This window comes from Aphidius gifuensis, linkage group LG3 (genome assembly GCF_014905175.1).
Source record: "Aphidius gifuensis isolate YNYX2018 linkage group LG3, ASM1490517v1, whole genome shotgun sequence".
NCBI classification, from domain to species: domain Eukaryota; kingdom Metazoa; phylum Arthropoda; class Insecta; order Hymenoptera; family Braconidae; genus Aphidius; species Aphidius gifuensis.
In genome coordinates this window covers 2,823,061-2,841,215 of record NC_057790.1, presented here as the reverse complement: position 1 = coordinate 2,841,215, position 18,155 = coordinate 2,823,061, and the positions used below count along the sequence as shown (strand labels likewise).

The window sequence follows — 18,155 nt, the reverse complement described above, 5'->3', positions numbered from 1 at the left end:
TTCTAATTATACTGGTATATATGGCACTAACTTTGCATATTTTGTTAATCGTATTTTAGAATACGCACATTATTTCATTTGCCAATTAGCCAAAAAATAAAATTAAAAAATACAAGACATTGTTGTTTTGAAAATTCAATTGCTGCCAGATTTATATTTTTCATTGTTTTAATTTTATCAAGAAAAGAAATATAAAAAAAAATGTGATAGAATTAGTGAATAAACAATTTTTATTTTTTTTTTTCGCAAGGTAAAGGGGATTTGATGGAGAAAAAAAAACTTATCCAACACATGACACTGACATGGAAATTGTTGTCGATAAAAAAAATAAATAATCGATAAAGCATGTCAATTGGAAAAATAAAATAATTATTTAATCCAAAAAATATTTAAAACAAATAAATAAAAAAAAATAAAATTACATACCGTGAGAGTAGACGCTCCAAAGCATTCCAACAGCCAATGACAATGAAGGTCATTTTTTGTTTTTTTTTTTCGCCGAGGGTGAAGTGCGTTGAGCAAAAAAAAAAAAAAACTCCAAAACCTGGACATCAAATAATTGTCAATAAATAGCCGATATTTAATCAATCCATTCTAAAAATTATCAAAATTATTCAAGACATAATATTAATAATAATATGTAAAATAAAAATGACACAAATATTATGTTAAAATCACGACAAACTAATTTTTCAGTACACGAAATTTGTCAATTTTTTTACCACAAACACTAAAAAATACACACTCACAGCATAATTATACCATCCACTATTGAAAATATAAGATAATATTACATCTTTTATCATTAACTCGCACTTATAAATTGCAATTAACAACGAAAAAAAACAAAAAATATTCGGAGCTGATACAACCGTGCGCGACGACAAATAAAAACTGACCTTTATTATTTTTTTTTTTTCTCCTCAAGAAAGAGGGGCGGGTAAAAAACAGTGAGAGCAACTGTAAAAAAATAAACAAAATAAAAAACTTGCAAATAATTATAAAATTCAAAATAAAAATTAATGAAGTAAAAATGTGTAAATTTAAATAAATTAAATTTCACTAAAAATAAAATTATAAGTCAATATTTAAAATAAATAATTAACATTAAATAAATATATAAATTATAATTATTTAAATGATTATTAATGGCGCATTTCCGGTCAAAAAAAAAAAAATTACATTTATCAACTGCCGTGCATTATTTCTCATAATAGTCAAAACTCAAACCATTATATATCAATATTAATTATTTTTATTAAAATTTATTTATTTACATTTATTTATATATTTTTGTTTTATCAATTTTAATTTTATGTTTATTTACTAGTTTGTTTTTTTTTTTCTTGTTGCTCTCTGTTGCTCTCACTGCTTTTCGCTAATTCCCCTCTCTTGACAAAAAAAAAAAAAAACAAAAAGGTCAGTTTTTTATTTGTGGTCGCGCGCGGTTGTATCGGCTCCGAATTTTTTTTGTTTTTCTTCTTAGTTAATTATAATTTATAAGTGCGAGTTAATGATAAAAGATGTAATATTATCTTATATTTTTAATAGTGAATAGTTTAATTATGCTGTGAGTGTGTATTTTTTAGTGTTTGTGATAAAAAAATTGACAAATTTCGTGTACTGAAAAATTAGTTTGTCGTGATTTTAACATAATATTTGTGTCATTTTTATTTTACATATTATTATTAATATTGTGTCTTGAATAATGTTTATAACTTTTGGAATGGATTGATTAAATATCGGCTATTTATTGACAATTATTTGATGTCCAGGTTTTGGAGTTTTTTTTCTTTTTTTTTTTGCTCAACGCACTTCACCCTCGGCGAAAAAAAAAAAACAAAAAATGACCTTCATTGTCATTGGCTGTTGGAATGCTTTGGAGCGTCTATTCTCACGGTATGTAATTTTATTTTTTTTTTATTTATTTGTTTTAAATATTTTTTGGATTAAATAATTATTTTATTTTTCCAATTGATTAATGACATGCTTTGTCGATTATTTATTTTTTTTATTGACAACAATTTCCATGTCAGTGTCATGTGTTGGATAAGTTTTTTTTTCTCCATCAAATCCCCCCTTTATCTCGCGAAAAAAAAAATAAAAGTGGCCTTTATTATCCACCATTTTTTTTTACAATCGTTTTACATGTCGTAATAATCAGTATATTTTTTTTGAGTAATAAAAAAAATATATAAAACAATACTTATTATATTTAAAAAAAATTTAATAAATATCTGAACATTTTGTTTGAAACATGAAAATAAAATTAATAAAATAAGTAATCAAAAAAAAAAAAATAATAATAATTAACAAAGTACATCGAGTATATGATAAAGGTTAATTAAAAAAAAAAAAGCAAAGAATAATCTCGACAATGTTATACTTGTATTTTTCAAAGGTGGAATTTTCAATTTTTTTTTCTATATATGCAGTATTTTATGACACTCTATTTGATTGTCATTCATGTTATTAACATAAATAAAATTCATTTCCAACAAACTAATAAATTATCAACGATAAATATTAAATTTATTTTTAAATTTTAATCAAACAAAGTACTTTATTTATTTTTAAATTTAATCACACAAATTTATATATATTTTTTTTTAATTTATAATTGAATTTATGATTTTTAAATTATATGCAATAATTTTTTAATAGGGCACGTGTATTAATATCAACAAATAACACTCAAAATGAACATTATTTTTCCATTAAAATACAAATAAACATTTATATTAACAGTAGAATAGAGAATCTCTTCCATTTGATTAATTGTCACTCTATTGTTTGATACAATGCAAACGAAGTTTTAATTCATCCCTCATCCTGTAACACTGAATATACAATTCTAACAAGATTAGCATTAATCAGTAAACAATATCAATGTATCTCAGTTTAATTATAAAGTTAGCAACAACAATAAAACAACTACCCAATTAACAGTAATTTTCAAAAATTAAAAAAATACAAAATAACAATACAACCGAAACAATCGTCAAATTAATTAATTCAAAATTTTTCTTTCAAAAAACCATAATAAAAATGAGACGATATAAATCATAGTCAAATTTTTTTTTTATCAGTCATCTTTTTATTATTTTTACTAAACTATATATTATTCTTTAACTTTTGAATTTAACTTCAGATTTCTTTGAGAATAATAATGTCTGTCTGTCGCTGACATTCTAACTATAATCAATTTAAAAAAGTATTTTCTTCTTGAACGATTTTCAATGTTAAAACAATAGAACTTTACGTAAATTCCATTGATATTGTTAAGGTTGTATTCATTGTTTGAGTTTTCATCGTATTTTTCATTATCCATCCATGTCAAATAGAAAAAAAAAAAAATATTAAACTTTATAAAATGATTTTACATAAATTTATAAAAAATAAAATTTGAATTATCTTATATATTTTTAATTTTTAATCATTACAATAATATTGTGATAAATTCTTTATTTTATTTTTGCTTACTTTTCTACTAAAAAAAATATATATATTTTTTTTTTTTTATTTACTGATAATGATATAATGAAATTGAGTCACCTAGATACTCGTTGATTACCAAGAAAATCAATTTACGATAGTATTCACCTGTCCGTAACAATACAAAAGACTGTTACCGTTGGTCAAATTGGTTTGGGTTGAGTTGTAATTAGCTGATGGACAAGGGTGTGCCAATAGAGGGTATAAACTTTCAACGTAAAAGCTAAAATACATATACTTTGATAATATATTATATAAAAAATAAAAAAAACGGAAAAATAAATCAGTTAACCTAAATTGTTAAATAATTTTAACGATAACAAACATTAAATTATTTAATAAAAAATAAATATTATTTCAATTATGATAATTAATTATACACATGCATTTGATAAACAAAAAAAAAATTAATTTAATTAAAAGAAAATTAATTTAGAAATGTACGTTAAAAAATAATTCGCGAAAAATAAACAAATAATATATTTTTTTAATTTTATAGTACTTGTTTATGTCACTCATGCAGATATAATTTTACTCTCATTGTGCTACACGATGCGTATTATTGAGCGAGTCTTGGTAAACCTAGTATATTACATATATATATATCTAAAATAGCCGCGAGGAAATTGCAATAAGCAAGACTTGGTTACAGGAACTTCATTTTGTCAACGTTACACTGAGACGAGATACACAGTTACTGTACAAAGATTCTCGACAAATAATTTGTTATCATATTTTCAACAAAATGTATAATAAATTTTTTATTTTATTTATAACTGAGTTGAAAAGAAAATAATTATATTATTTATCTGACCTATTGAAAAATTAAATGAAATATTATATTTAGATCAACAAAGTTATGAGGAAATGATTTTTAATTTTAAATATCATTGAGCTTAATTGATTTATTCAATAATTGAATATTCAATGACATTAAAATACGTAGAGTGTGTCATGATAATGTCAATTCTATTTTATATAAAACGTATTTAAAAATATTTTAAATTATATTATCGATGAAAATATAAATACAGAGATAATATAATGATGAAATATATAATCAATCCTTTTTGTGGATTAATGATATAAATTTTCTTTAATTTAATATTAAAATTTATCTTAATTCAATAAATAATTATTGAAAAATTACAATTTTGTAAATTTTTTTATTTACAAAATTATTATTCGTTTTTTAAAAAAAATTTTCTACCATCAACAGAGTCAACGAAACTTTTAGATTGAATGAAAGAAAAAATTAATATAATTAAAGTTATAGCAACTAATAGTTGAAAATTTTTTTTTTTTCTTTTATTATCAAATCAAGTTAAATTAAATTATTCAATAAAAATGGGAAAAAAAAATTTAATATTTCAGTTTCAATAAGTATTATTAAAATTGGACATTATACAGTGAAAAGAAATGAAGTTTTTTTTTTTATAATATCCAATAATAATATCTCCAGTACCAGTGGGATTAGTACTATGGAAAAAAAAAAAAAAAAAAATTATATAGCATCAAATAGTAAAGCATTTAATGAGTTTGAGATTTAAGAAAAATAAATATTTAATCAAATTTAATTATGTCTTTGTCTCGATGAAATTACAATTTACAAAACATTTAAAAAAAAATATTATTATCCTTTTAGAATAATATCAAAATATACCTGAATTTTAAGCTGTATTTTGTTTAGTTGTTTTTTATTATCGACAGGTCATTCAGTCGTGTATATCATGGTAAATGAGAAGACAAGTTTTCCCAGAGTAATTTACTTGTTTGTGTTGAGGACAAACCTGTCGTTATAAGGTGTTGAGTTGTTTTCTTGGTAAATAACATGTTACTGGTTGAACAAGCTTCCAACTATAGTATGATTAACTGTACCCATGGGTTGTTATTCTATTAAACCAATACTATCAAAAAATAAATGACTATTTTAATTTATCAAAAACTATCAACAAATTCATCAGCAACATGATGCTTATTCTTGCAATTTACATGACATAATAATTAATCCTTCATTCAAATTCATTAATTTAACAAGATTGCTATCATGAGATTTAAAATTGTTGTCAATTTATATTTAAATTATAAATCAACACAAATTTTCATTACAAAAAAATCATTAAAAAAATATAAAAGATTATTTTTCTATATATTTAAATAAGCATTTATAAAAGAATAAATTTTTTTTTTTTATATTTTACATTCATGATATAAGTTTTATTATTTTTAACTTGATAGTTAAAGAAATAATATATTTTTCATGATTTGATACACTGATTTTATCATTTATCATGAACAATATATATATTTTTTTTTTTTCGTGATTTTATTTTCAATCAGATAATATAATAAAAAAAATAATATTATTCAATTGTGTTTAGAAAATCAAGCAGACTTGGTTTATAACAAAAAATATACTTTTTTTTTTTTCTATAAAAAAAAAAAAACGCAATGCAGCAATAGCGTTGTCCATTGGTTTTCAGATCTGTTTGTTTGCCCAAGACACGTACAGCATTTCCTCGTCGCATTTCATTCTTTATTTAGTTATTTTTTTTTATTTTTATTATCTGACTTTCGCATCAGTATACTTGGAATACCACATTGGATGAGATCTCGTCTCAAAATCCAATAGATTGACTGGTTTTATATATATTTTTTTTTTTTATATTAAATTTATATTTTTATATGTGAATTTATTCTTTGTTGTAATTATATCGACATTGCGTTGTTTGGCAATTGTGGTTTTCGATATTGTTTACTTTAAAATTACCGAGGATTTACTTGATTTGTGGTGAAACATCCACATCCTCAAATGTACACACATATAACAGTGTAACCATGACCGGAAGTTGTTTAACGGATTGTGGTTGTGGTCAACGAAAAGAGGATTCAATGCATTCGGCTTATTCGTGAAATATTTTTTACCAATAATAAATACTCTATAAATATTTATTTATTAAAAAATATATAAATTTATATACAAAATTAATAATACAATGGAATTTTTAATTTTTTAAATTATTTTTATGTGAAATATAAATATTTATATATTTTCATTGATTTGAGGAGAAAAACCTATTTTTAAAAATTGAAATATTAGAAAAAATCAATAACCAATTGACAAGTTGAGTAATTTAAAAAATAAAAAAAAATTTTCTGATTCAAATTGTTATGTTTGTAATTTTTTTTTACAAAATATTTTTATCTTTTTGTTTTTTTTTTTTTTTGGTTCAACGAACAAGCAAACGTTACAACTGAAAGTTTAAAATATTTTTCTCTTGGGAGAACAGGAAAAAAATGATTGCTACTGGCTATATATATATTTTGACAATTCAATATTCAAATGACGTGGCCATTGGTAATATAAATTTGTAGGCCAGCTGATTTTCAAATGATGTTGTTATGTATATTTTTTTTTTCCAATAAATATTTTTCTACATGTCAACTTGAATAACAACCGACAAAAAAATATATAACTATTTTTTTTTTTATTATTTTTTGAATTTATTAAATTAAAAATAATACAAAACAAAAAAAAATATTAAAATCATTTTGAATATTTCATTACACAAAAAATAGTTAAAAATTCTTTTTTTTATCTCTGTATTTATTTCACAATATACCTTTGAAATCAGAACAACTATCTGGGCTTCATTTTAAACCGTACAGACGTTTAAAATTTCTCCATCATATATACTGTAGAAAAAAACTAAAAAAAAACTTCATATACATACTCATTTGATGTGTAAAATAATCTTGTTTTATTCAAAAAATAATAAAAATTAAAAAAGAAAAGTTTCATAAAGATACTACCATGAATTTTTTTAAAAATAATTAAAATATTTATCATTTTGTATGTATTTATTTTAATGATTTGTAAATGGAAATATACACATAAAACTTAAGACTCAAATTTCACTAAATTTTATTATGTATCGTTATTATTTTCAACTATATTATTTACCGTGCATTTGTACATGGAAATTAAAATCGTATTTTGATTTTTTTCATCATTTTTTTACTATCTTTTTTAAAAATAAATTGAAAAAAAAAATAATAATAAAACCGATGAGTGATGGGAACGAAATAAAAAAACTTCATAGGCTCAACAATCGTTGAATCGTTGAATCGTTGAATGTTTGATATTATTTATTTTTTTTTTTTTGAATCTATTTTAAAAATTTTTCACCGAGAACAGTAAAACATTCAGCATATGCGTACATTGTTTTTAAACGTTTGTTCTGTTGTCTAGAGGGTATATAGTATAAGGGGTGAAAGAGAAATCAGGGTGTTTAACAAAAGCTTTGGAAATTCAACAGAGCGATTTAACAAATAACACTGAAAGAATGAAAATACATATAAAGATATTTAGGTATATAAAAGATTCACATGTATAAAAAACATTTACCATTTTTTTACTATAAAAATTATAATTTTGACGTTATTTAAAAATTTGATGTAAATTTATTAATAACACGAGAGCATCAACAATTATACTATAGTTTATTTACGGATGATTTGGCCAAATTCGATTAGATTTATAAATTAATTAATTCTATGCAATAATTAATAATTTCAATTTACCAGCATCGAAATAATTGTTACATCATTTGTAAATATAGAAAAACGTTATTAAAATTTTTTAATTTTCCAAGTTATTTTATTATAAGGATTTAAACTGATTTTAATTAACTCAAATGAGCTCAAAAAAAAAAAAATAATAATCTATCGATTCAGTTGGTAGCCTATTCAATATAAAACGTTAATCAAAATGTTTTTTTCTTTTTTTTCTCATTTATATTTTCAAACACATATGACAAACTTTTTATCACTAGCTATCAATTTTTTATATATTTAAATTATTTTTAATTTTTGTTTGACACGAGGAAATCTCAAGCTTTCATCACTCTGTATTTTTTTATAATTTTTTTATTTTATGACTCTTTATACACATTGCAAAAACACATGCAGTAACTCTGTCATGACGCACTTTTACGATGTCATGTAAACCAATTTAATGCTTCTGAGAATATAAACAATTGCAACAAGCACCTATTTCTTTTTTTTGTTCTAGTGATAGTTAAAAAAATAAAATTCATATACAAAAGACAATATACACACTCAATTTAAAAATAAACTCTTCAAAAATTGCTTTATATTTATTTGTCTATTTTTTATTGTTGATAATTTTTTATGAACAATTTTTATATAATAGAAGATATATACTTGAAAAAAAAAAAAAGAGATTTTCTTGAAGGAAAGAAAAGAGCATGAATGCTTTCAAGAAATGAATCTAATATTCCTCCCTCGTGATTCTATATACACACACTGTCGTTTCACTCTTCACTCTTGTTTCCGTTCCGACATTATCCAATGGGAAAAGACGCCCGACGCCAACGGGAGTCATGAATATTCATTATCACTAAACGCCACTGCGGGTGTAGATGTAAAGAGAAGAATAAAATATAAAAAATTTATTAAAATAAAAAATCAAGTAAAATTCGGATGAGATGGTGGATAACACGCCCACGTAAACCTCTGCATTCTTCATAAGTTCATATTATATATCCGTAAAGCGTCTATTTGCTCAACGTTCCAACGAGCTTTCAACTAAAATCTGACAATGTTATTATATGATTTTTTTATAACACTATTTTTATCAACTCGAAGGATTATTTAAAAATTGAAAAAAACATATTCATCCAAATTAAAATCGTCTAATGAACAAAAAAAAGATAAATTAATTTTTTATAAAAATTCCAGTGACATTGAAAATTTGAAAATTAATTATCTCTCAATTTTATTGATTAATCAAGATGAATTATAAAATTGCTAAATTAACCTTTGTAAAAATGTAGTTAAAAAAATATTTACTTTAAATTTTTTGTTCTTTTGAAATTTAAAATTGAATTGGAGTAAAAATCTTCCGGGGTTAAAGTTAAAAAAAAATGAAACACATTTAAAAAAAGGACCAAAAGAAACCGCGCAAAATTACGAGCCTCTTTTTATAATAATAAATCTTGGTGGTATATATTTCTTGGCAAGTTTTAGCGCGTGTCTGACATGTGTGTCACTGCAGGCGTCGAATCGTCTTCACCTTCTTTTGTTAATCCTGGCAACATAACGATCTATAGACAACTTTCCGCATGCTTATATATTTTTTTTTGTCATCATTATTTTTTTTTTTTTTACTCTCATTTAAATTTCAGTATCCCTAACATCATTTTCCCACATGTTGTATATGTATATATTTTTTTTAACAGACTTTTAAAAAAATTTTATGAATCGTAAAATATTTTAACACATTTTTATAAAAAAAAAATTTAATACTCTAATGAAATACTATTATTTGACTATTTTTTATTTTTAAATTTATTTATACATTTTATTATTATTATTATTTTATTATTATTATCATTATTATTATTGCAAGTGTCAAAAGTTTAAAAGTGTTTTGCAAACACTTTCTTATTATTATATTTTTTTATCTATTGTATAAGTCATTTTGAAATATGACAATGTCCAGCGAGTCGTAAAAATATTTTTCAAAAATTTTCTCTTTCTCTATACTGGTTATTTTCTTGAAATTTAAAAAACATTTAATAAAAAAAAAAAAAGGAGTCATAAAGATGAAATATAAATGTAGGAAATTCAACTTGCCACCTTACGTCTCGTCGAGTAATCGAAAATATATTATTTTGTGTGTCTGTGGTTTTTTGATTTTTTATATATTCATGTTACGTCTCGTTTAGCATGAAGTACTGTAAAAATAAGACGAAATGGGTAGTTCAGAGAATTACGATAAATCTTTTGATAACAGATGAGAAGATAAGCTTTATGCTAAAATTCACATTACATTGGCAAACACATAGTGTGAGAAAAGCTTTAGTTTATGCTAGGAAGATTGGAAGTATGTACTTTTATATAATTTAGCTAATGTTTAAACAAAAAATATATTAACTAATAATAATTTCAAGTTTATGCTTACTCGTTAAATAAAATTCTAATTAATATTCATTTTGAATTGTTAAATGTAATAATTATATAACCACTCAACAAATATCAAAATGAAATTTTCAATTTAAATTATTCAAGATAATTTAAAAATACATGATTGGAGTTTTTTTTTTAAATTATTCAAATAGTAATATTATATTCTTTAATTATTTTATAATTTTGAAAATTCCTTTTTTTCCTTTTTTTACATATTTAAAATTCAAATAGTTAAAATTATTGAAATAATTTCATTATAATGGCATGTGTATGTGATCAGTTTTACAGTCGACGAATTTAGATTATTTAAAAATATTAATTATATATTATTTACATATAATATATATTGATATAAAACCCAGTGATATTTTTAAAACACCACTCAAATGTTTTGATGTTCAATGTAAAAGCATTGATAAACATCAAAATACATGCAATTAAAAATTATTTTTTTTACATTTCTCCACTCCACTGAATACAAAAATATTTTTTAATTAAAATTTTCAACTCAAGTTTAAACAAATATATATGTTATTATTAAATTAAATCAATTGAAAGTTCAAGTAGCTACGATATTATTTGTTAATTTGAAAATAAAATAAAAATTACTTGGCGTGTAAAAATATATTATTACATTTATACTTTGTGGTACAATGCACGTAACAAGATTTTTTTAAAACAAAAGAAATTATTCCAGCTGTCATATGACAAAGTTTTTATGTACTACAGTGTCTTTTAAATGCGTCATTTTCAGCTTAATTGTCCATCTCTAAAAGTTTAACCATCTAAAGAATTTTTTTTTTTTATTTTCTATATACTTTTTTTTTTATTTACTATTTTTATTTTTTTATATATTTTATCTCGTGCTTTTTAAAATATCCTTTTTTAGTATTTTTACAATGTGAATCTTTTTTTTTTATTATTATTTTTCTATTTGATCAACGCTCCAGTCGATGGACATATATGCTGCTGAGTAATTTTATTATTCATTACAACACAACACCAACATTCGGCTGTTTTTTAATACTCAACATTGTTTTTAATAGCATCGAATAAATATTTCATGTCAATTTCAATTAACTAAAAATATATCGAGTTTAACAATCAAGTATTTTTTCAACAAATATTTTAATTAATTAAATTTTTTAAATGACAAGTTAACAACTTTTTCAAATAAAATATAATAACATTTTTAGAAATATATAATAAAAATACAAAAATAGAAAGAAAAAAATATCTGTTATATTTACACACATGTATATAAATGTCAAACGTCAAAAAAAAAAAAGGAAATTGTTACTAAGAACAACTTGAAAAATTTTTTAAGACTGTCGATAGTTTTGATGCACGTGGGCTCACCAAATTCAGGGACACATGTGTATACACTTATCTGTCGACCTTTTCTTCATCCACTGGTTGATGTAGGTACATATATTTTTTTTTTCCATCTTGACATCTTTTAAAAACTGCGGACATCTTGTATCCTCTCGCAAGTAACCCAACCTCGAGATCGTTAAAAAATGGTCAACATGTCTGGCGTCTAAAGTTTTTTTTTTTTTTCCTCAAAACCAAGTAACGTAACTCTCGTAATTTGAACTTTTTTTTTCTTTAGTGTCATCAATTTGCATCGAAAAAACATGAAAAACTTTTTAAGAGGAGGAGTGAACATTTAACAGTGAACATAGTTTTCATATAATAGATTTTTGAAACTGAGTTAATATCACTGTAAAAAAAACCATAGCAAAATGATAAAAAAAGAAAATGTTATAAATTTAGTAGGGGAAAAAATAAAGAAGATACTAACGTATAAACGAAAAACGCTGATATGCTAACCTGCCAACCACGAGAATGTCGTCGATATTAAAAAAAAAAAAAAAAACCGAGTGAGATATTGTACTCTATATTGGAAAGGTACACTGCCGGATGAATATCGGAAGCAACGTCAGATAAACGTTGAAAAAAAAATTATGAATAAAAAAGCAATAGCAGTCCAAATGGAACCTAATATAAAAAAAAACAAAAAAATATTGTCTACAGCCATGCAGAAATATTAAAAAACAAAAAAAAAAAAAAAAATCACATGAAAAAGTGAAATTTTAGCTAACAATGAAAAATAATAAATAAAAAATAATATCATCAAACAAAGTAATGACCTAAATATACAATATAAAAAAAAAAAGTTTTAGTTACATTTATTATTTTATTAATTATGAAGATCGTTTATCAAGCAACACGATCAAGTTTATATGACATGAAACACAATGTGTATATATCAGTGTTAACACAAGAGGTCGTCAAGAATGGAGAGACGCATTGTATCAGAGGGTGATTGGAGTTCTTGCTAGAGACACATACGCTTTTCAAGAAGCATTGTTTCAACAAACTATATATATGTATGTGTGTCTGCACCAGGGTTAACACTCATCTATTGTCAACTAAAAGCATCCTAACAATTACTAACACGGTCACTGATAACATTCTCTTAAATTACAACAATAGTGTCTTGATAAAATTCATCATGTATATCAAAAAAACAAATAATTATTTTAGTGTATTTATATAATATTTAATTAAATATATTTTTTTTTTGTTTATAAAAATAACGAGAAGACAAAATATATATCAAAAAGTTTGCATACATGTCATAAATGACAATCAATTTTTCACGTTTCAATAAATCTGGATAATAAACTCACTAAGCAATTGGCATATGAATCTTTCATATATAATAAACTTCAGTTAATACGAACATCAAAATCAAGTGTCTAGAATTATCGACATTTGTCTGATTATATATATACACCATGGAGAATTCAAACTAGATAGCATATGTTGCTTCAACAATTAAACATCAACTGTTGGAATAATCAGTGTGTTATCATCGATTTAGATTGTCATTTATTTTATATTGTCATGCTGCCAGTTGCATCGTGTTACATAATATCTAAGCTATTATTATTTAGATAATGATCTATAAAATAAAAATTTATCTACAAATATTTAGTTGTTGATAAATATTTATCTCAGCTAATAATTATTAAAAATAAGGTATCATTCTCAAGTTTTGATAACTCAAACATTTTTGATAAATATAAATTTGAATTTATTATAAATTAATTAACATCAATATTTAATTTTTATATTTAATCTAAAAATAAAAAATAACAAAAAAATAACTGGATGAAAATAAGCTTTGCATATAAGGGTCAAAAAGGTTTATAATTTAATAAATATCAAAGAGCCTTTGATATTGCATATGCCTGTTTAAGATGGTCATGGTTTGTGTCGTACGTGGCCTTACTTACTTTCCTTATCATGAAACGTGATACGATCAGTGGTTTCTCGTTAAATTTGTGGTACTTGCTTTGATATTGTATTTGCACCTTCAATCTTTACTTTATCCCAATATTTTTTTTTTCTACTCATTTTTTTTCCTCATCATATTCAAATAACAAAAATAACAAAAATGTCATCATTTTAATTTACTCAGTATTTTCTATTTATTATTAAAATTTTTTTATTTAATTAATTTTAATAATTTATTATGAATTACAATGTTTAGTGGCTTAACTAATTATTATCGTCAATTATATGAAAATTTATATAAATAAAAATGATGTTAAAGTTTGAAAATTATTATATATTTAAATTAGAAAAGACTTGGTAAAGTCATAGACATGGATTATGTTGGATTAAGTTTAAAAAAGATGTAGCTCATTACTTGTGGTGGATTTCGACTTAACCATATATATTTTATTCAGTACAAGTGGGTTTACCTTTTGGCTAAAATTATAGAGTAAAGTTGATAATTTTATAATGAAGTTTTGACTTAAAAATTTAAATATCCAAGTCATTTATAATAGGTGTAATATTTATCATAGAGTTTTTTTTTTTTACTTATGAATATTGAATTTTTACATATTGAAATAAGACAAGTGTAATAATTTTTCGAAGTTAACCTGAATGATACTGATTTACTGGTTTGAATTTAAACAAATTAATTTAGATAATTGTCCTTTTTATTGTTGATTTATGGATAAATAAATAATGCTTTCAATAGAAAAAATTTTAAATAGAATTACTTAAACTGTTGAAAATAGTTGAACCAAATTAAACTCTAAACATGTGACACATCTTGTATAAAAACCCTCAATTTTATACACTTGAAAGACAAAAATTGTATCAAAGAAAATACAAAAGATCATGTCCATTGATGACTGATTCATTTGTTGAATTTTTCCTTCACACAATATCCAATCAACCCCATACATATGACAAGAATATGAACAAAGAAAAAAAGAATAAATATACCATATATTTTCAACATTGAACATAGGGATGAAAAGATAAAAGAGCATATGTGAAAAAATATTTGACATTCACTACAGCAATACTGAATTCAAGTGTCACTATAGGGTTAAAATAAAAATCCATGAAAATAAAAAAATAAATAATAGTGAGGTGTGTCTTCTGTACCGAAAAAAAAATATATATATTTTTATAAATTTTATTTGATATAAAATAATAAAATTTTATCATCAAAAAAAAATATCAATTTAATCAATAAAAGTTTTCTTCAAAAAATTCATAATTTATTTTCTCTGGTGATGTCATTGAACTACTAGAAAACTGGACCCGACTAGTCCTCCAAGATATTTATTATATTTTATTTAATTTTTTTTTTCTTGTTCTGTGAAAAATCTCACCTTTTTTTTTTTTATTTTTTCTCGGCACATTGCCAATATATTTGGAATCTATCACCTAATAAATTATTTAACCGAATATATATATTATTTTCTTCTCTTTTGTTTGAAATTAAATGGTCCACACCACAGACAGACACACAATTCTATATAAAGACCATGATAAAAGAGATTATATTGATTTTGACCTTTTGACTATCTCATGAATGTCACCATCATCATGCTCCATTTATAACCACAATATGTAAAATTTATATACATTTTAAATTTATAAAAATATTATCAAAATTATGTCAATCGAATAATATATTTAAATAATTATTATAGTTATTTATTGATTATTTAAAAGCCAAATAATTTGGAGTATTTTATTTATTGAAAAATATATTTATAAAATACTTTTCAATTGTCTTGGTATCAAGATGAAAATAAAATGAGGCCAAACAGTTGAAACAGTTGACATTTTATATTTATTTTTATTCATCTTGATAGCGTTGGCTTGTGTGTCATGTATTTTAAAGTGGAAAATACAACTAAAATATAACAAATTTAGTTGAAAAAGTTGCAAAGTCAGAGTAGTATATATTTTTTTTTTTTTTTTATAAAAACAATAGACAAAATTTTGATAAATATAATAGCTAAAAAGTAAGAGTGACAAAAGAAAATAAATAAAAGATAAAGTGACACTTGAAATAGTTTCTTTATCTTTAGTTTCCGGTGATGATGACTTTGCTACCGGCATCAGTGAGGCAGTGAAAAGTTTTCTCAGGTTGGATGCTAACCTCCGGAAAACGTTGCCATGTCGGCTAGAAATTAATAATCCAAACACAATTGGATATTTTTGCTTTATTTTTCTTTTATTATATATCATTGTTTTATATTATTATTATTTTTGTCTTTTATATTTTATATACATGGCCATTATATCTTTCTGCATTTTCAACAATCTTATTCATTATTTCATACTGACCGCACTCTATATTTTTTGTTATTTTTTTTGTCTCTCAATGTGTCCCACTGGAGTCGCTCGAGTGCGTTCATATGTAGATGCACTTTCTCGAGGGGCACATTTCTGTATGCCAAAAGCACCCCATCATATAGATATATATATAAAATAAAATTCTGCGAGACAGCCAGAATACTGAGGAACCAGTGACTCGTGACCAGTTACCCTACTAGAATCAAATGACACACTCAAACTACATTATAAAAAAAAATAATATATATACACTGTCGAATGAAAAATCCACTAGACCAAACACTAAAGACTTTTTCACTCTGTCTTTTATATATTTTAAAATTTTTTTTATACTTTTTTCAATTGTCTATTATACGTCTAAAAATAAAATGAACTTTCATAAAGATAAAATTTATATATTAAAAATGAATTTTTTAATTTTACTTTAGTGGTTTAATTCGCCACTTGAGAGAAGTAAAGAAGAAAAGCAAATGAAAAAAAATTTGCAACTTCTAGAAATAAACAGAGATGTGATTTAAATAAAAAATTAATGTCAAGAAGTAAAAGAAAAAAAAAAAAGAAAATAAATGAATATAAGTAGGAGTAAATAGGTGAAATATTTATATTTATTTATTTTTTTTTTTCTATTTTATAATTGCAGTTTGTTGACTTGCAAGTAGATTCTTTATTCAACGACCAAAAAACACTCGTATTTGCCTTTTTTTATCATGTCAAATGTTATTAATTAAATTCTTTTTTTTCCTCTTTTGTTAGATGAAACATTCAAGATGATATGAAAATAGTGATATTGTATATCTTGAAGTATTTGAATATGAAAATCAATTGTCTCGGATTAATATGCAGCATATTCGTTCTTGAAAAAATGCATGAAAAAGTCGATCGAGGAGTTTTCGTTTGATAGTTTCAATAAAGTATAATAGTATATATATCCAAGTTTGCATATAAATACAATATTTGACGAAATGAAAAAAATAAAATATAACTCACTATGCAATAAATTATATATATCAAATAAATATATCCTAAAGTTGACTTTGAAAAATTTTCAAATCGTGAAATTTAATATTGAAGAAACTGCTAAATATAATAAATAAAAATATAAATTTTTTAGTACTTTAAATATTTAAATGTTTAAATATTATTAAACTGCATTTTTTTTTTCTTTGAAAGGCTGGAATTTAATCTATCTTAATTAGCCAATAATAATTAATCAATAAAATAAAAAATTTTAATTTCGTTTTATCTAAAATTTGTATGCATCAAATTCTTCAAATATTACTTGAATTTTTCATCTGACATTATTAAAAAATTAATATTTAAAATTTATAATTGATATTTAAAAAAACCAATAATTATTTGTGTTTATTATAATAATTAAAAAAAAAAAATCATCATATTTTTATTAAATTTTCTTACATTTAATTTATTCAAATGAAATTTTTTTAATTAGATAAAAATTAATAATATTTATTTTAATTTTAATAAAAAATTATTTAAATATTGTGATAATTTTTGCATCATTATTTCAACTATTTAAATAGGTTTTATTAAATTTTTAAAAAATAAAAAAAAAGTCTAATAAATATGCACCAGGTGAACTTGCAAGATTTTTCCTCTTTTTCATTTTCTACTTTTCTGTGATTTTGATTTTTTTTCTTTTATTGTAAATAATTTTTTTTTAATTTTATTTTACCCTATTGTTTTTTTTTTTTTTTCATTTTGTTTTTGTGTTTTCAAGTTGTTCAAGCGCTCAATAGAAAATACGATTCGATTATTTCTCGGCAAATGTTTTCATGGATGGTAAAGTCGACTTGTACCAATTTACTATTTATATGGAATTTATATATATTTAGTTAAAATGTTATTGGAAATTGTGTAGGTTGCGCAGTTGAATAGTATTATATATATGACCTCGACTCCCTCTCACAAATAGTCACTAGATAGAAAATCATCTATCTTAACAGCTTTTTTTTTTATTCTTCCGC

General features: G+C 22.9%; 1 protein-coding gene and 1 long non-coding RNA gene across 6 annotated transcripts in view; one reads left to right on the top strand and one right to left on the bottom strand.

Moving 5' to 3' along the window:
* Positions 1-18,155, bottom strand: part of LOC122851446 (protein eva-1) — a 65,088-nt gene that overhangs the window by 42,788 nt on the left and 4,145 nt on the right. The window contains exon 1 of one of the 5 annotated variants that reach the window (XM_044150669.1): positions 427-894. The exons of 3 other annotated variants lie outside the window; for them this stretch is intronic. In XM_044150669.1, coding sequence (XP_044006604.1) covers positions 427-451 — 25 coding nt within the window. In that variant the 5' untranslated portion in view covers positions 452-894. Of the gene's footprint in view, positions 1-426; positions 895-18,155 lie in introns of those variants that run through there. One more of the 5 variants, XM_044150667.1, reaches the window with a different exon arrangement.
* LOC122851447 overlaps positions 1,810-18,155 on the top strand; it is a 46,411-nt gene continuing 30,065 nt past the window's right edge. Inside the window, exon 1 of the long non-coding RNA XR_006373689.1 lies at positions 1,810-1,899. This is a non-coding gene — a long non-coding RNA (uncharacterized LOC122851447). The remainder of the gene's footprint in view (positions 1,900-18,155) is intronic.